Consider the following 14,089-nt stretch of genomic DNA (forward strand, 5'->3'; position numbering starts at 1 on the left):
TTCTCCTCTTATTTTATCTTCATTTTATTGTGCGTATCATGGTGGGAAAACATTATTTTGTGAGTATCCTTTTTAACAAGTAACACCTTCTTCCTGCAGCCTATATAGACTTATCTGATTTGTAGTTCGTAGATCATTTGATAGATCATGGATCACTTGGATAAGTTTTCTTTTAAATTCATCAGATTCTGGCCCAAAGGATCTCGCAAAGCTAATATGCCACAGTTGTGCATATGTTACAACAGGCAACCTTCTGATTGCTCCACCACCTCTTTGAAATTAGGATTTACGAGCTTAGTGAAGGAACTACACATAACTTATCTGCAGCAGGAGTGGCCTTTTTGAAAGAAATATAAACTAACATGTTATTGTAATAAATACATCTTCTGTTTTTTCCCCTAGTATAATGGAACAATGCTGTAGTGCCAGAAAGTTGGAAGTGAAGTGCTGTGCAAAAACAGGCACAGAAAGATCTGTGCAGTACTGTTTGTAGCCTTGAGAAATAATGCATCTGGGGTTAAAATAGAATTGTTTTAGGGAGTAGGGACACGTGTCTCTGTCTCATGTACATTCCTTTCTCTGTTGAAAGCTGAAGAGTCTCCAGCCACTCTTTGAGCCTACTTTCACCATCAGTCTCTGTTGCTTTGTGCCAACAGCTTTTGTTTGTACAAGGTCTGTACACCTGGAAGTGTAGAAGGAGTGCTCTTCTCCTTCATCCTCTCAGAAAAAGGTAAAGTCAGAACAGTAGCTTTTTGGAGAAAAAATGAAATGCTGAGCTACCCAGTGCTGCTGATGGTAAACCTGGCTAGAGGACAGAAAAAAGAAACAAAAAAAAAAAAAGAAAAAGTTGTTTTCTTAAGTCTGAGCAACAACTCTGACAAAGTCAACTTATTACTGGAGCTTATGCTACAGCTTTCTGTAACAGAGTTTACTGTACAATGACTTCTAGTGCCATTGTCAAGCCTCATTGTTCTTAGTTTTTCTCCTCAGCATTTACTAGATTTCTCTGAGAAGAGGACAGAAGTGTGACTGAGGCAGCTCTTCTCACAAGAGATACTGTGTGGGCAGATGTGTTATATCTACCTTGTATCTACAATGCTGAATTGTCAAAACTTTGGACTCTTGGTAAAAAAAAAAATTGTTGGGTTAGACATATTTTTTAGTTTGAACAAAAGATGTAGCCAATAGCAAGTGGGTGTTGGCAAAAACCTGGCAGCCTTCTATACAGCTGGGAGAAATAATCTATTAATAATCTACCTGGAGCCATAGTCCTTATATTTAGTGTGTCTCTATCCTGAGACGCTGCTGCAGCTCGTGTGCTGTTTTCACTGGTGCTGCAAGGATTAGCAGCAGGCCATCTGTTCAGCCAATGAGGAAAAACATGTGATTGGCAGGTACCACTGACCTAAGACAGACATCTCCTTTTGGTGCTGCCTGCAGAGTATAACTGTGTGCTGAGTTCCTTCTTCTTTCAAGTTGTAAATGAAATACATTCACTCTGAGGTGATAAAAAGTTTCTCGTGGTTGTTACAGCTTGTTTTTCTGGCATGTTCAACCACTCTGTGCTTGTCTTTCTCCTTTGCAATTTACTAAAACCTACAAAGTTGTAAATCTAATCTCTAAGCTGGCACATGCTGAAGGGATGAGACACTGCAGATATCCGAGGACAGATAATCCTGTTTGTCTCCAGAACTCCTCCAGGCTGCAGGAAGAACTGGCAAGCTGCAAGAGGCCTGGACATTTGTCCAGCAGTGTAAGGACAAGCAATCTTTATGTTATTGTCATTCAGCCCAATGTCTGGGATTTGGTTTAATTTCATCATTAAATATAAGTGGTGCTTTTCCAAGAAAGGTCATTGTAAAATTTGATTCAGGAACAGCCTTTTTATTTCTTGATGTGGAGGCAAGTTGTGCTCTACTTCAGGACTCACAGCTACCATGCAGACAACTGTCAGGCAAAGGAGAATCTCCAAAAAGAAGATGAAGCAGATATTAAAGCTGCACAATGGATTTTCAAGGTAAGAAAAAAATTCAGGATTAGTTATACAAATGTCCTGTGGGAGGGGGTGAAATGGTGTATCTGGAAAAGAGGAGAAAGAAGTATTGATGTCATGAACAACAGCCATAGGTTGTTTATCACCAAGACATGACTATTCATGCAGTTTTCCTGAGCCTCATCCCCTGCCCTCTGTACTTCAGCAAGTTGCAACCACAGTGACAAAGGAGGTGGTGATCTGCCTTCCCACTAAGTGTCTGCTTTCAAAGAATATAATAAACACATCCATCTAACAAAAATCATTCATGCTTTGTGAAGCTAATCTGTTGCTAAAAGAGTGAGGGAAAATATGTTGCTTCATGGTGTTTAGACACTGAAGAGTTTTGCTGTTTTTACTAGTACTATGTCAGATTATTTTTATTGGTAGTTGACAAAAGATGATATGCTAAAGAAATCAAACTGCATAATACTGGAGTCTACTAGGGAGTTACAGTAAATCCTCTTTAGTGAACCTATAGAGTATTCCTTAATTAGAAACAGCAGTCATGTATCTTCTAGATTTTGTCAAAAGCCTGAAAGCTGCCTGAGAGGTGAACTGATATTATTTATTTATTTATGCATGTTCCTATGCAGCATAGCAAGAGAGACAAATGCAAGAAATGGTATCTTACTAAAATTTTGGGGCAAAAGTAGTGCATCATTGTGCATGATAGGGGAAAGGAAGTGATAGCAAAGTCCTGCACTCCTGGAACCACAAAGGTTGTCTTTTTTCAGACTTAAAGCATAGACATGCTAAGGCATCCAGTTGAGTTTGTTGGCAGGGTTGGGGAAAGTTAAGACAGGGGAAGGAGCCATTCCCAATTCCACATCTGCCTTACAAGTTAAAGCTAGATTTGATCTCTCCATCCCATTTCCTTAGCCAAAGTATAACCATTTCTAAGAGGCTACTTCATTTGAATTACAGGAATGCACTCATCAGAAATCCTAAATTACTTTCACTGCTTTTGCTGAGAGAAAATGCTCAGCCTGGTTTGCTGATATCAGAAAACTGTTTCTGATAATGAACAATGTACACTCTGTTCAGAATTTCATGTCATTCTGGCCTATTTTCTGTCCATTTGGCACATGAGACTGGGGACTTCTTGACCCTCTTGAAGGCAAAAAGGGTTTTGTCATAGACCAAATGGCTCTTGAAGTTAACCATTGACAGTCATAGTTTCTGAAACACAGATTCTGAGTTCCTCATAACTCATGTCCCCAGTCATTTCTCATTTAGTCATCCTTTAATTCACTGCAGGTGAATTGTTCCCTTCAGCTTGCTGATTGCTTTAGTGGATATTGCCTGAATTTGTAGTTTGTTGCTGAGGTTATGAGAACATGGTGCACAGGACTGAGTCAGTGACCTAGCAGAGGATAACTTATGCTTTCTCCATTCTGCAAAGGATTTGTCTGTAGAGGGACATAAATGCCACTGGAATGTTCAGAGCCAGTTACTGTTCACAGTTCCTTTAACAGCACTGTTAAAGGAACTTCTTCCAGCTTCCCTTCTCCTGCTTGCTGTCTGTTCCATTTACTTTGTTTGGTGCTTTTGTTTCTAAATGCTGCAGCTCTACTGGTGTGGCTCTCATCCCTGGTAGCAGAGACAGCCTGCAGGGACTGCCCAGGAGATGCTCTGTACCACTTTCTGAGCTCAGCTGAGTTGAAATTGCTGGGATGTGGAAGCTCAGATATGAGGCTACACTCTCTGGGGGTACATGTCTCCAAAACTTCATAAACCACATCAGCAAATGATCCTTTCACATATGTAATGTAAGCAATGTTACTGGTAGCTAATGGGTCTTCAAGGACTGTGTTAGTGATAGAAGTTAGAAAACTTAGTCATCCAGAAGTGTGTACAGCCCTAAGGCTGGGGAACTAAAATAAACTGCAGGCTTTACTTCACTTGAGTGGGAAATGCCTCTCTCTTTTACTGCTAGGGAACCACTGCACAGAGGGTTACATGATTTCCTAGTAGTATTTAGGAAAATAACTTCAGGTTTGTAAGGTTCAAGACCTGTTTGCGACTTACATTTCCAGAATCGAGAAGATCACATTAAAACTTTTTTTTTCTTTTTAATAACTCCTGGTGACATTGAAATGTACAGAAAGTTCAGGTTCTTTTGGTAAAACATTTTTATATGTGACACTGCTTGCTGCAGAGAGATTATGTTCTTAGACCTATAATTTGTGTGACTGACAGGGTCCTTGATCAGACTGATGCCACAGTCCTCATTAATTCCCATGCTCTCTTCCACTTTAGATGAGATTTCGGATTTGATACTTCTCAATGTGACTGGTGGCTGCTTCTGAGACCAAGTTGGCACCTAATTCCGCATGCCAAAGAGTAAAAAAGCCAAAATATCAAATAAATTTTTCAATTAAAAAAACCCCAACTAAAACAAAGAAAAAACCCACAACAACAACAACAAACCTAAATATTTTAATGGAACACTTGAATTAGGTTTATTTATTCTTCAATGTGCTTTCAAAGAGAAACTGAATTACAAGAGAAATGTTTTTGAAAAGTGGTAGGCAGAGCTTAAAGGCCTTTTAAATTCTCTTCATAACATTTAAATTAACTCAATGAGTTGTTTTTTTTTATCTCCATTTGCATTGCTTAAAAAACCTTTCTCTCTTGCATGTTTGCATCTTGATTTATAAAAGTGTTAAAAAGCAAAAGTGAATAAACTGCTTTTTGCCACTATCAACACAAAGATACAAGGACTTTCTTAAGCCAGAGCTAACACAGACATTTATGTGTGCTCCCAAGGAGCTTTTTGCAAGTAAACAAAATAAAACACCCCTGAAACATTATGATGCCTTGCATCATATGATTCACTGCATAGGGACATAGTGCAAGGTTTCAAATATATCACAGTTTCTTTCCCCTATGGACAAAATTTAGCCAAAGTCCTGTTCCACAGAGCTCATTGCTATACTTTCCTCAGAAGAGGGTGAGAATGTTCTCCAGAGAGCTGCCACATTTTAGTTCATGTCCAGATTACACCTGGATAGAACCTGTTTTACTTCTATAACGTAATTGTGGTTTCAAAGCATACAGTCTCCAGATTTGGTTGGGTTTACAGGAATAATGCACCTACAGACAGCAGGGGACTGGGCAAGTACAGGTAGGAAAGCAGGGTGAGGGCTCTGAGGGCATTAATAAGTCTTCATGGTCCTGACCAGCCTCAGCTGGGGCCTCTACCCTCACCCATGGACCAGCAGCTCCGTTCAAGTTTAGCCCACAGGGCCGGTTCCCTTGAGCTGAGCCTGAAGGGGGGATGGTCCCCAGTCAAGCGACAGCCATGTAGTGGAGCCTCCCACCCTGGGCTGGCTTCCTGGCTTGACCTTGGCTGTCACCTGTCAGTGTGGGCTTGCCTGGTGGTTTTGGGATCTGATCATAAATCTGATCTGAGGAGCTGACTTCCACCTTGCTGTGGTACTGTTTTATCATCTGGATCTTTCTTGAATTTATCTCTATGTTCTGTTTGCCTTTCTCGTGTAGTGGGAGTGGGATGTGGGATCCCTTTGCTTCCAGCTCATCTTCTGTGAGGAGACAGCCCTGTTCCTGCTAGGGATTGAAGCAGAATCCTTTCCACCTTCTGCTGACATTTGCCTTACCTGTAAGGGCTTCCTTTCCTCCACAGGGCATGGAGCAGAGAGGTGAAGAACAGCATAGTGTGAAGTGAGAAGGTGTGTGCCAAGGAGATGCAGAGAGCCAGTATGAATCCTCCTTAAACAAAAACCTGTAGGCTGAGGCACCGTGATACCTGGTTATACTAGCATGGCTTTCCTGCTTGCCAAGTCCTCTCCATTTAAATTCTGTGGGGGGGACCAGTCAGAAATGGAAATGGCCTTGAGCATGCTGTCTGAAGGACTAGCCCCAGGGAAGCATCCTTTATCCTTGGTCTAGCTGATCTAGCTCTGCAGGAATCCTTTGGGCCTGGAGATGTCCAACATTATTCTATGAACTGCTTGTAATGTGAAAGTCACTCATGACCATGCATAGCTCACCTAAATTATTTGGCAACTGCTGTGAATCATAATTTCTTTGATAAAATATAAAATAGAAATCCATTCACAAACAATTCCAGAAATGTCAAAAATCATAAAAGTTATTTGCAAAACTTTGATGCCAGTTGAATAATTGCACTGCTTTTATCCAAGTACTCCAGTGTCTTCAGCTGGTGAGTGCTGGCAGTCATTAATTGCTGTTACTCTTAACAGTCCCACTGAAATCAGATGCTGTCTTTATCTTTGGTAAGAGTAGGAAAAGTCCTGGTATTGGTAAATATACTCACCCTTTTCAGTCAATATAATCTCCACCAAGTATGTTTACAGTATGTTTTTCATACCTAGTCATTTTTGTGTGTCTGAAAGCTTGTGATTGTCAGAGGGTGTTGAGAACAAACCAAGAACACACTTCTCTGCTTCTGAACAGATCTTGCACATAGTTAAACAGGCTGAAACATAATTGAATAGTCACATATTATCTCTTATGTTTGAGATGGGCAGGGGATGCAAACTGTATGGCTAGGGATTGAACCCCTTTCAGATGCAGCCAGCATTCTTTGTCCATGCCAAAATAGTTATTTGTACACAGCAGATGTAAAATTTGAGACATGTTTGACGCTCTGTTTTATTCAGGAGCAAGGTTTCAAAGGGAGACAGAATTCTGGGAGAGATATGAGTATTATGGGGCATTTAGGAACCACCGAGTTATGAGCAGGTAGTCATACTGACGACTTCTTTGATGATACAGTATACTGTTTGATAGGGAAAAGAGTAGGTATTTTGCCAAATAGTTATAGACTAAGATAATAAAATAAAATAATAAGCACTTGGTTTTAAAGGTAAGCAAAGTTATTTCTAGGATGAGCTGGAGAGCATTATATCTCTCTGGTGTTCTCTGGTGTTTAATTTAGTTTGCTGGATATGTATCCTTTATAACAATAGTATATCTTGTCCCTGAAGTGCTTTCACTAGTTAAGAAAGGACTACTCCTGCACAATTTTACAGACAATCAACCTTTATGAGACCTGCAGTGTTGTCTTGGTTTCAGCTGGGATAAACTTAATTTTCTTCCAAGCAGCTGGTGTAGAACTGTGTTTTGGATTCAGTGTGAGACTAACTTTACTAACAAAGTAAAGTTTTAGATGTTGCTAAGCACTGTTTGCCCTAAGTCAAGGACTTTTCCACTTGCCATGTTCTGTTGGTGAATGGGTGCACAAAAACTGGGAGGGAGCAGGGCCAGGAGAACTGACCCAAACTGGCCAAAGGGACATTCCATACCACAGGGTGTCATGGAATGTTGGCCAGGAGAGGCCAGTTCAGCTCTGTGGGTCCTGCTGGGGGCAGTGGAGGAGCGCAGTGTGCTGTGAATGGGGCACCCTGCAGCAGACCTTGGAAGACATGCAGTGAGCCCCTGGCTTAGCTTCTGTCAGTGCATGGGACTCATTTCATCACTTGCTGGCTACCCCTGCACAGCCTTGCAGAGATCTTTAGTGTTGGGTTTGGGCTTTTGTTCCCACATTTCCTCCATGTGTCCCTAGCATACTAGTCTGCTCCAGGCAGCTCGAAGTATTGAATATAACTCCTTTTAAAACATTATCTTTTAATCTTTAGCATGAAAGTAAGAACAGATGAGTGTGGCTTAAGCAAGAATTGTTCTATCAGACAGAAAAAGTTGTGGTCTTTTACTGTGAGGGTGGTGGGACAGGTTGCCTAGAGAGGTTTTGAAGTCTCTGTCCTCAGGGGACTCCAAACCCTGCTCAGCACAGAACTGGGAAGCCTGAGGAACAGGAGGCAAAACAAGACAATATGCAGAGACCCCCTTCCAGTCCCAACTATTCTGTGAAACAAAGAGCTCTTCAAAGAGTCTTTCTTTTTAAACTTTTCTGTAATTACATGGCATAATTATATTTTAATTCATAAATTCTTTTTTTTTTTCCTTTTTGCATCCAGAAACATTTTTCAGAGAATAGCTGGCTGTATTGCTCAGCATTGTCTATGAGCCAATAATAGCTGCATAGACAGCAGTCAGAGGGCATTCTTTTGTAAAAGTTGTCAAAATAATAATGTACTACACATTAATGGGTAGATTACTTGCATATTAATGGTGTGCAAATTTTCTAGTCCTCATAGATAATTTGTACTAATTTGCAATAATGTGTTTTTCTAATTTAGTGATTTACATATTTTACTATTGAAATAGTCCTAAAGCTTCCTGTTCACACATGCACCTTTGAAGTGGGCAAAATGCAGATTCCTGGCCTGATTAAGATATTGCTGTCAGAAAGAATTTAATGAATATGAAAACCAAAAGGCAAAGTGCTTTTACACTAGTTCTGGAAATTTTCAGTAAAACAACCCTAGACTGACCTGAATTGCAGAGATTGTTTTTATTAATTTACAATGACCTTCTTTAAGTGGAACAAAATGTCATACCGATTAATAAATATCCTACTCAGCCTAAATCTAGATCAACTCATTTGAGATATGGGTACCTTCAGGTTTACAAATACATTAATTTACTATATCCTTTCACCAGCAAGAATTAACAATTTAGATAAAGGACGCAGAGAAAAGCAACATTACTCTGGAAGACCATGGAGACCTTAAAAAGGCATCTAGTTTGGGGTGTCTGGGAGTCAGAAGGAATTTACCTTTACTCCATGATATACCTCTCAGACTCAAACTTGATGAAAGTAAATGACTTCTGGTAAAATACAAAATTAAAATGACATACCTTTCTGCATCACTAGCCCAGCATAATGCAGTTGGTGTTGCTGTGACTTGCAGCAGTTCAGTCTGATGTGTTAGAGATCACCCAAGCATAGCATTCCCATGGTACTCTGATTTATTTCCAATACACCTTATTTCTAATTGAAAGAGGTATTGGTGTATGGAGTTTTTTCAGCTCATATTTCACAGGGATTTCTGAGTGCCAGAGGAGTCCTGAAGTACCAGATCAGCAAATCCTTCCAGTGACCAGGAGAATGATGTGGAGTGCAGTATCATGGTAATCAGAGGGCTGGAACTGCTCTCCTATAAAGACAGGCTGAGAGAGTTTGGGTTGTCCTGCCTGGAGAAAAAAGGCTAGGCTGGATGGAGCTCTAAGAAACTTGGTCTAGTGGCAGGTGTCCCTGTTCGTAGGGTGTGGGAGGTTGGAAATAGATTATTTTTAAGGTCTCTTCCAACCCAACTCATTCTATGATCTAAGATTATCAGAGGCAGTTCTGGGTGGGAGTTTGAAAGTGTCATCTGACATTTGCTGTTAGGGTCAGCCTAAATGTCCCTGTTTAAATTCATTACTCCTTGCTGTGTATACTGTGAGTATGAAGAGTAATTTACTCCTTCTCTTTGCCTGTTTGTATACAATGCATGCTACCCGAGATGTATTTCTCATGAGTGATACAAAGACACAAAAATCATAATTTCCACACTTGCTTTCCCACAGTAATTTCTTTCCACAAAAATTTCAAAGATTCCACAGGAAAATAAATGTTTATTTCAAGCCTTTTAATACTTACTCAGTCCTACTTTCTCAGCCCCTTCTAGGACAGTTTTTTACTTCCATTTATTTGCATCTTTTCCTAAGGCATATTCAGTCAAAAAAGAGGTGCAAAAAGAGATCAGAATCCTATCACAAATACCTTACTTTCTAAGCCAAGCTTCATGTTGCTAGCTGACAGCTAGGTGCATCCTTCTGAGAAGGTCAAAGCCAAAGCCATGCCAAGCCAGGAAAGGCAAGGGAGAGACCATCACTCTTCTCCCAGAGACCATATAGGAGATAAAACCACCTTGTTTATGTGCAATGAAAGTAATAGTATATTTCTTCACAAGCACTGAAATTTAAAAGTGAGACAGAGAGAGCATTATTTTTCCATCAGACTCATCCAAAACATGGGCTGAGGAAATTACTTGGGAAATGGCAAGGATCTGTGAGCAGGTGAAGCCTGGCTCACAGCAGCCTGTGCCTGCTTATTGACAGTTCTGGATGTCTCAGAAGGCTTGGCCTTTCCCAAAGCCCCTCCCTGTCCTAACGGTGATTCCAAAACTCTCAGGAAATTAGATGTTGAGATCTTTAGGCTAACAGGTATTTATCCTACCACCTTACGTGGCTGGAAACAGCTCAGGAAGCTAATTGCCTTCAATATTATACATTTAGTGTCAGTCTCAAAGTAAATCCAATCTAAAATACCATATCAACTGTTAAAGGTAAGAGCAGGCTAAAATAAATCAGGAGCTGCCCAGTGATGCCTGCCAAGCAGCAGCTGATTGTCTCACAAAATGTCACATATTTTTTTCTGGTTCACTGTAGCAAGCAGTTTACTCTCACAAGAAGGATGAAATTATTTTCAGGAGCCTAGAGATGTCAGGTCTATGCTGAAGAACTCATACAGGAAAAGGGGAAAGGCTCAAATTTGTTTTGTTATTTATTTGGTTCCAGCTGTGAACACAGCTTAATATCAGGAAGTAGCTGTGATTTTTCCTGTGACAGTTTGTGTGATTTACTTTAGGACTAAGTAAAGAAGAAAACAGTTCTCACTGTTCTGTTGACTTCACTGCTTCCTTTGAGAATAATAAAGTTAAGAACAAAAACAGTGGGTCAGGCTTAGACCAAAATAGGATAAATTATTTGTTCTTCAACTGTAAAACAATTTATTACGAGAGACAGGCAGATTATAATATTTTAAAGTATTAATTTTCTTGCATTGCAGTGCTTCATTTTGTAAAATCTATGCTCTTTTCTTTTTATTACCAAACAAATTTGTTCAAACACACAGATCCTCATGAGACAGTTGTCTTTGGGGAAGAAAATCTCCTTTAAGGGATTCTTGCTAATGCTGTAGTTTAGTATCCCAGATGAGCTTTGGCACTCACACCTTTTGTGCCTTTGGTACTTGGAACTCATGCTCAGATTTGCAGAGGTGCTCAGACTGTGCTGAAGAAGCTGCTGAGTTGCTCCTCTCTGACCCCTTGTCCTGCTTTTTCATTTGCAAATTCTTGCTTCATTTACATTACCCAGGATTCTGCATGGTAATGCACGGGACATGTACAACATTTATATTTAATATGGGCCCTAAATAAGATGGTTAAACGGTATTTCTCAGTTTTCATCCAGACCTTCTGAGTGGTTCAGCATGGAATAGTTTTCCAGTCATAAGACTGACAAAGTGAGTCACAGCCCTTAAAAGCCAAGGACATTTCTTCCAACTAGCATAACCTAATGTTCACTGAAATGCTTGATTCTGATTTTGATGACAGACTAGTCTTTCTCGCTGCGCTGCATTTATTCTGCTCATACAGACTCTGTGCAGTTAAATGCCTGTGCTTCATTTCAGTACAAGAATAGTGTCTTACTGAATGATTTACCTGGGAAACAGTGGCATGCTCTGGCTGTAAAATTGTTTCAGATTCACAAAAAAACTATGCTCTCTCATTTATCCCTTTGAGTTCTAAACAGATTCTTACCAACATTTCCAAATCATCAGGAGAAGTAAGTTAGAGGTGTTACAGAACAGAGGAAGAGGTTAGGCTGTTGCAGACAGGACAATTTCAGTCCCACTTTGTATTTTCTGTGTTTGGTCAGAGGTATGGTCGAAATGAACTGTAGAAAGGAGGTTGGAAGAAACATTTTTTCTGCCCAGGAGGAGAACATGCTCTTTCAAAGTAGTGTAACAGAGGGAGACAAGCCTCAAGTGTGACCTTGTCAGTAAGTTGATTTGAGCAGTGGGGGACACACTGATAGGAATGTGTGATGGGACACAAAAATAGGAATGTGCAAAATTCTATCCATCAGGAGTGCTGTTCTCCGTCTCTCAAGACAATTCTAGAATGCAGAGCAAAGGGCAGTGCAGGGATACATGATAGACAGCCCTGGAGAGGCCAGAGGAAAAGCCCAGTCTGCATAATGGAGGGTCAGTCTGTACATCAAACAGGAGAAATGTGGTTTCACAGGAGCACATCAAGCACCTCCCTCAAAAGCTCGGTAACTCTGAGTTGGTTTTTTGTTGGGTTTTTTGTTGTTGTTTTTATTGACTCATTTGTTGGGGTTGTGTTTGTTTGGAGTGTTTTGTTTGTTTCTTTATTCCTTTGTCTACTTGAGGTCCTCTGTCTTTAACTTGTACCTCAGTATCTGTGGTGTCAAGGGAGACCTGGGAACAGATACCATTTGTTATGCTGCTTCAAGACTAAGCAAGCACAACACTCAGCCAGCAACTTGGGCTGTCTGTAATTACAGTCTCTCTAATCTTGGCAGATACTCCTGTAGGGGCTAAATCACATAGGGCATCTCTGAAATAAATGTTAGTGAGAGATTGTTCAAGGAAATTCCAGGGCTTCCTATTCACTTCCACTGGCATACTCACTTCTATATAACAGGGATAACCTGACCTCTTTAAGAGAGTATTTGTTTGGTACCACTGATAAATCAGTACACTGGGATAGATAACACCTGAAGTCTTCCCTTTCTCAAAACATGTTCACAGCTTCTTCTCACTGTTTTCCTTATCAAATCAACTCCTTTTCCTCTCATCATCATTCATATGTCTTTTTAAGATGCTGGACAAATACTCCTGGCCACCAGCTCAATCTAGTTTGCAATGAGTCAAATACAGAATTTTGTCTTCATGCAGCACCAGCCTGCAACATTCTCATTGATACTGCCCTTTAACCTCATACTCTTCAGCAGTCTCTCATTACCTGCTCTTTATTCTTTTGTTCTTCTTTTTCAAAGGAATTATAGTGTATTTCTCCTTTCATCTTCTCCACCACCAGTCCTACAAGTGCATTATATTTTCTCCCATCAGTCTTTTAACATGGCTGCATAATTTTCCAATTGATCCATATTTTATAAGGTCCAAAACCTGATGAAAATTAATGGCAGAAATCACTGTGTCTTCCTCAGAAATCTTGTCAAGCTGGAATGTTACTGTGCAACCACCTTGTGCAACCAGGCTTTCAGATTCACTTTGAACAACTCAAAGATTCTGAAACCTCGATCTGTTCAGGGACACTGGTTGCAAATTACCCCGTTAATCTTCCTGTCTGAATCAGCTCTGGAATGCAACTACAAACTGCTCTATAAGACCTAAAAATTGCATTCATGGCAGCTTTGATTTCCTCTTTAATTTAACTATATTTATTACCTTGCAAGTAAGAATCCTGTGCAATAATTAGGTTATGTGTGACCCAGAATATCAGAGATACTTCTGCAGGTCACGGTTGGATTGGTACCTCTTGAGTGACAGTGATATTATGGAGATATTGTTACTTTTTGTATCATGAAAAAAAAGAAATGTTGTTCTCCAACGGATCATTTAATTTCCATATGAACAGAGAAGAGGAGCCCTAATAGCACAAGGAGGAACAGTGCTTTGGCAGTAATCCTTATCCCCATTCAAATTGTAGGTGCACAGTGACACCTTCTGGAAGCTTATAATGAGCGTCCCTGAGCCACTTCCTCCATGGTCTGGAAACTCAGGATTTTTGTACACAGAAGCAAATCCTTTTCTGATCAACATTTTGACCAGAGACTTACCACAGGGTCTGTCATGTCGCTGGCACGTACGCTAACAGAACATGGTTGTGATGGAAGAGATTTTTCTTTTTAAATCAAGCCTGTAAGGATTTTCAATTATTCCAAATAATTCAAAGGTTTATGGGGGGAAAAAATAGAGGATAGAATTAGAGATGTATGCTATCCTAAATGGTTTAAAACAAAATGTATGCATTTTGTTTGGCACTCTATTTTTAATTAATTAATGTCATACATCAAGTGAGAGGAACAGAGAATATTGTGAAGATTCAATTTGCCAAACATGACAAATTATATGAATGACAGCATTTCTTAGTGCATTTGCATTTCAGCAAAGATTTCATTTTTGTGTATATCACATTGCAGTTTCTAGTTAGACCTTCTCTGCCCAAGCCATCACATTCCTGTGTAGTCTGTAAATCTGCCAGAAACTCTGCATCACCAAGGATTTCAAGCACACATTAGGCCACAGATCAGGCCAAGGGCTGTCCAAGGGCTCACAAACCCCACAGA

General features: G+C 40.1%; 1 protein-coding gene across 2 annotated transcripts in view; it reads left to right on the forward strand.

Annotated features, from left to right (window-relative positions):
- Nucleotides 1-1,894: 1,894 nt before the first annotated feature.
- The window catches only part of RGS20 (regulator of G protein signaling 20), a 34,379-nt gene continuing 22,184 nt past the window's right edge, over nucleotides 1,895-14,089 (forward strand). Inside the window, exons 1-2 of one of the 2 annotated variants that reach the window (XM_059860604.1) lie at nucleotides 1,895-2,017; nucleotides 2,199-2,201. In XM_059860604.1, coding sequence (XP_059716587.1) covers nucleotides 1,895-2,017; nucleotides 2,199-2,201 — 126 coding nt within the window. The remainder of the gene's footprint in view (nucleotides 2,018-2,198; nucleotides 2,202-14,089) is intronic. The other variant, XM_059860593.1, reaches the window with a different exon arrangement.

Source organism: Haemorhous mexicanus, chromosome 1, assembly GCF_027477595.1.
Source record: "Haemorhous mexicanus isolate bHaeMex1 chromosome 1, bHaeMex1.pri, whole genome shotgun sequence".
Classification (NCBI taxonomy): domain Eukaryota; kingdom Metazoa; phylum Chordata; class Aves; order Passeriformes; family Fringillidae; genus Haemorhous; species Haemorhous mexicanus.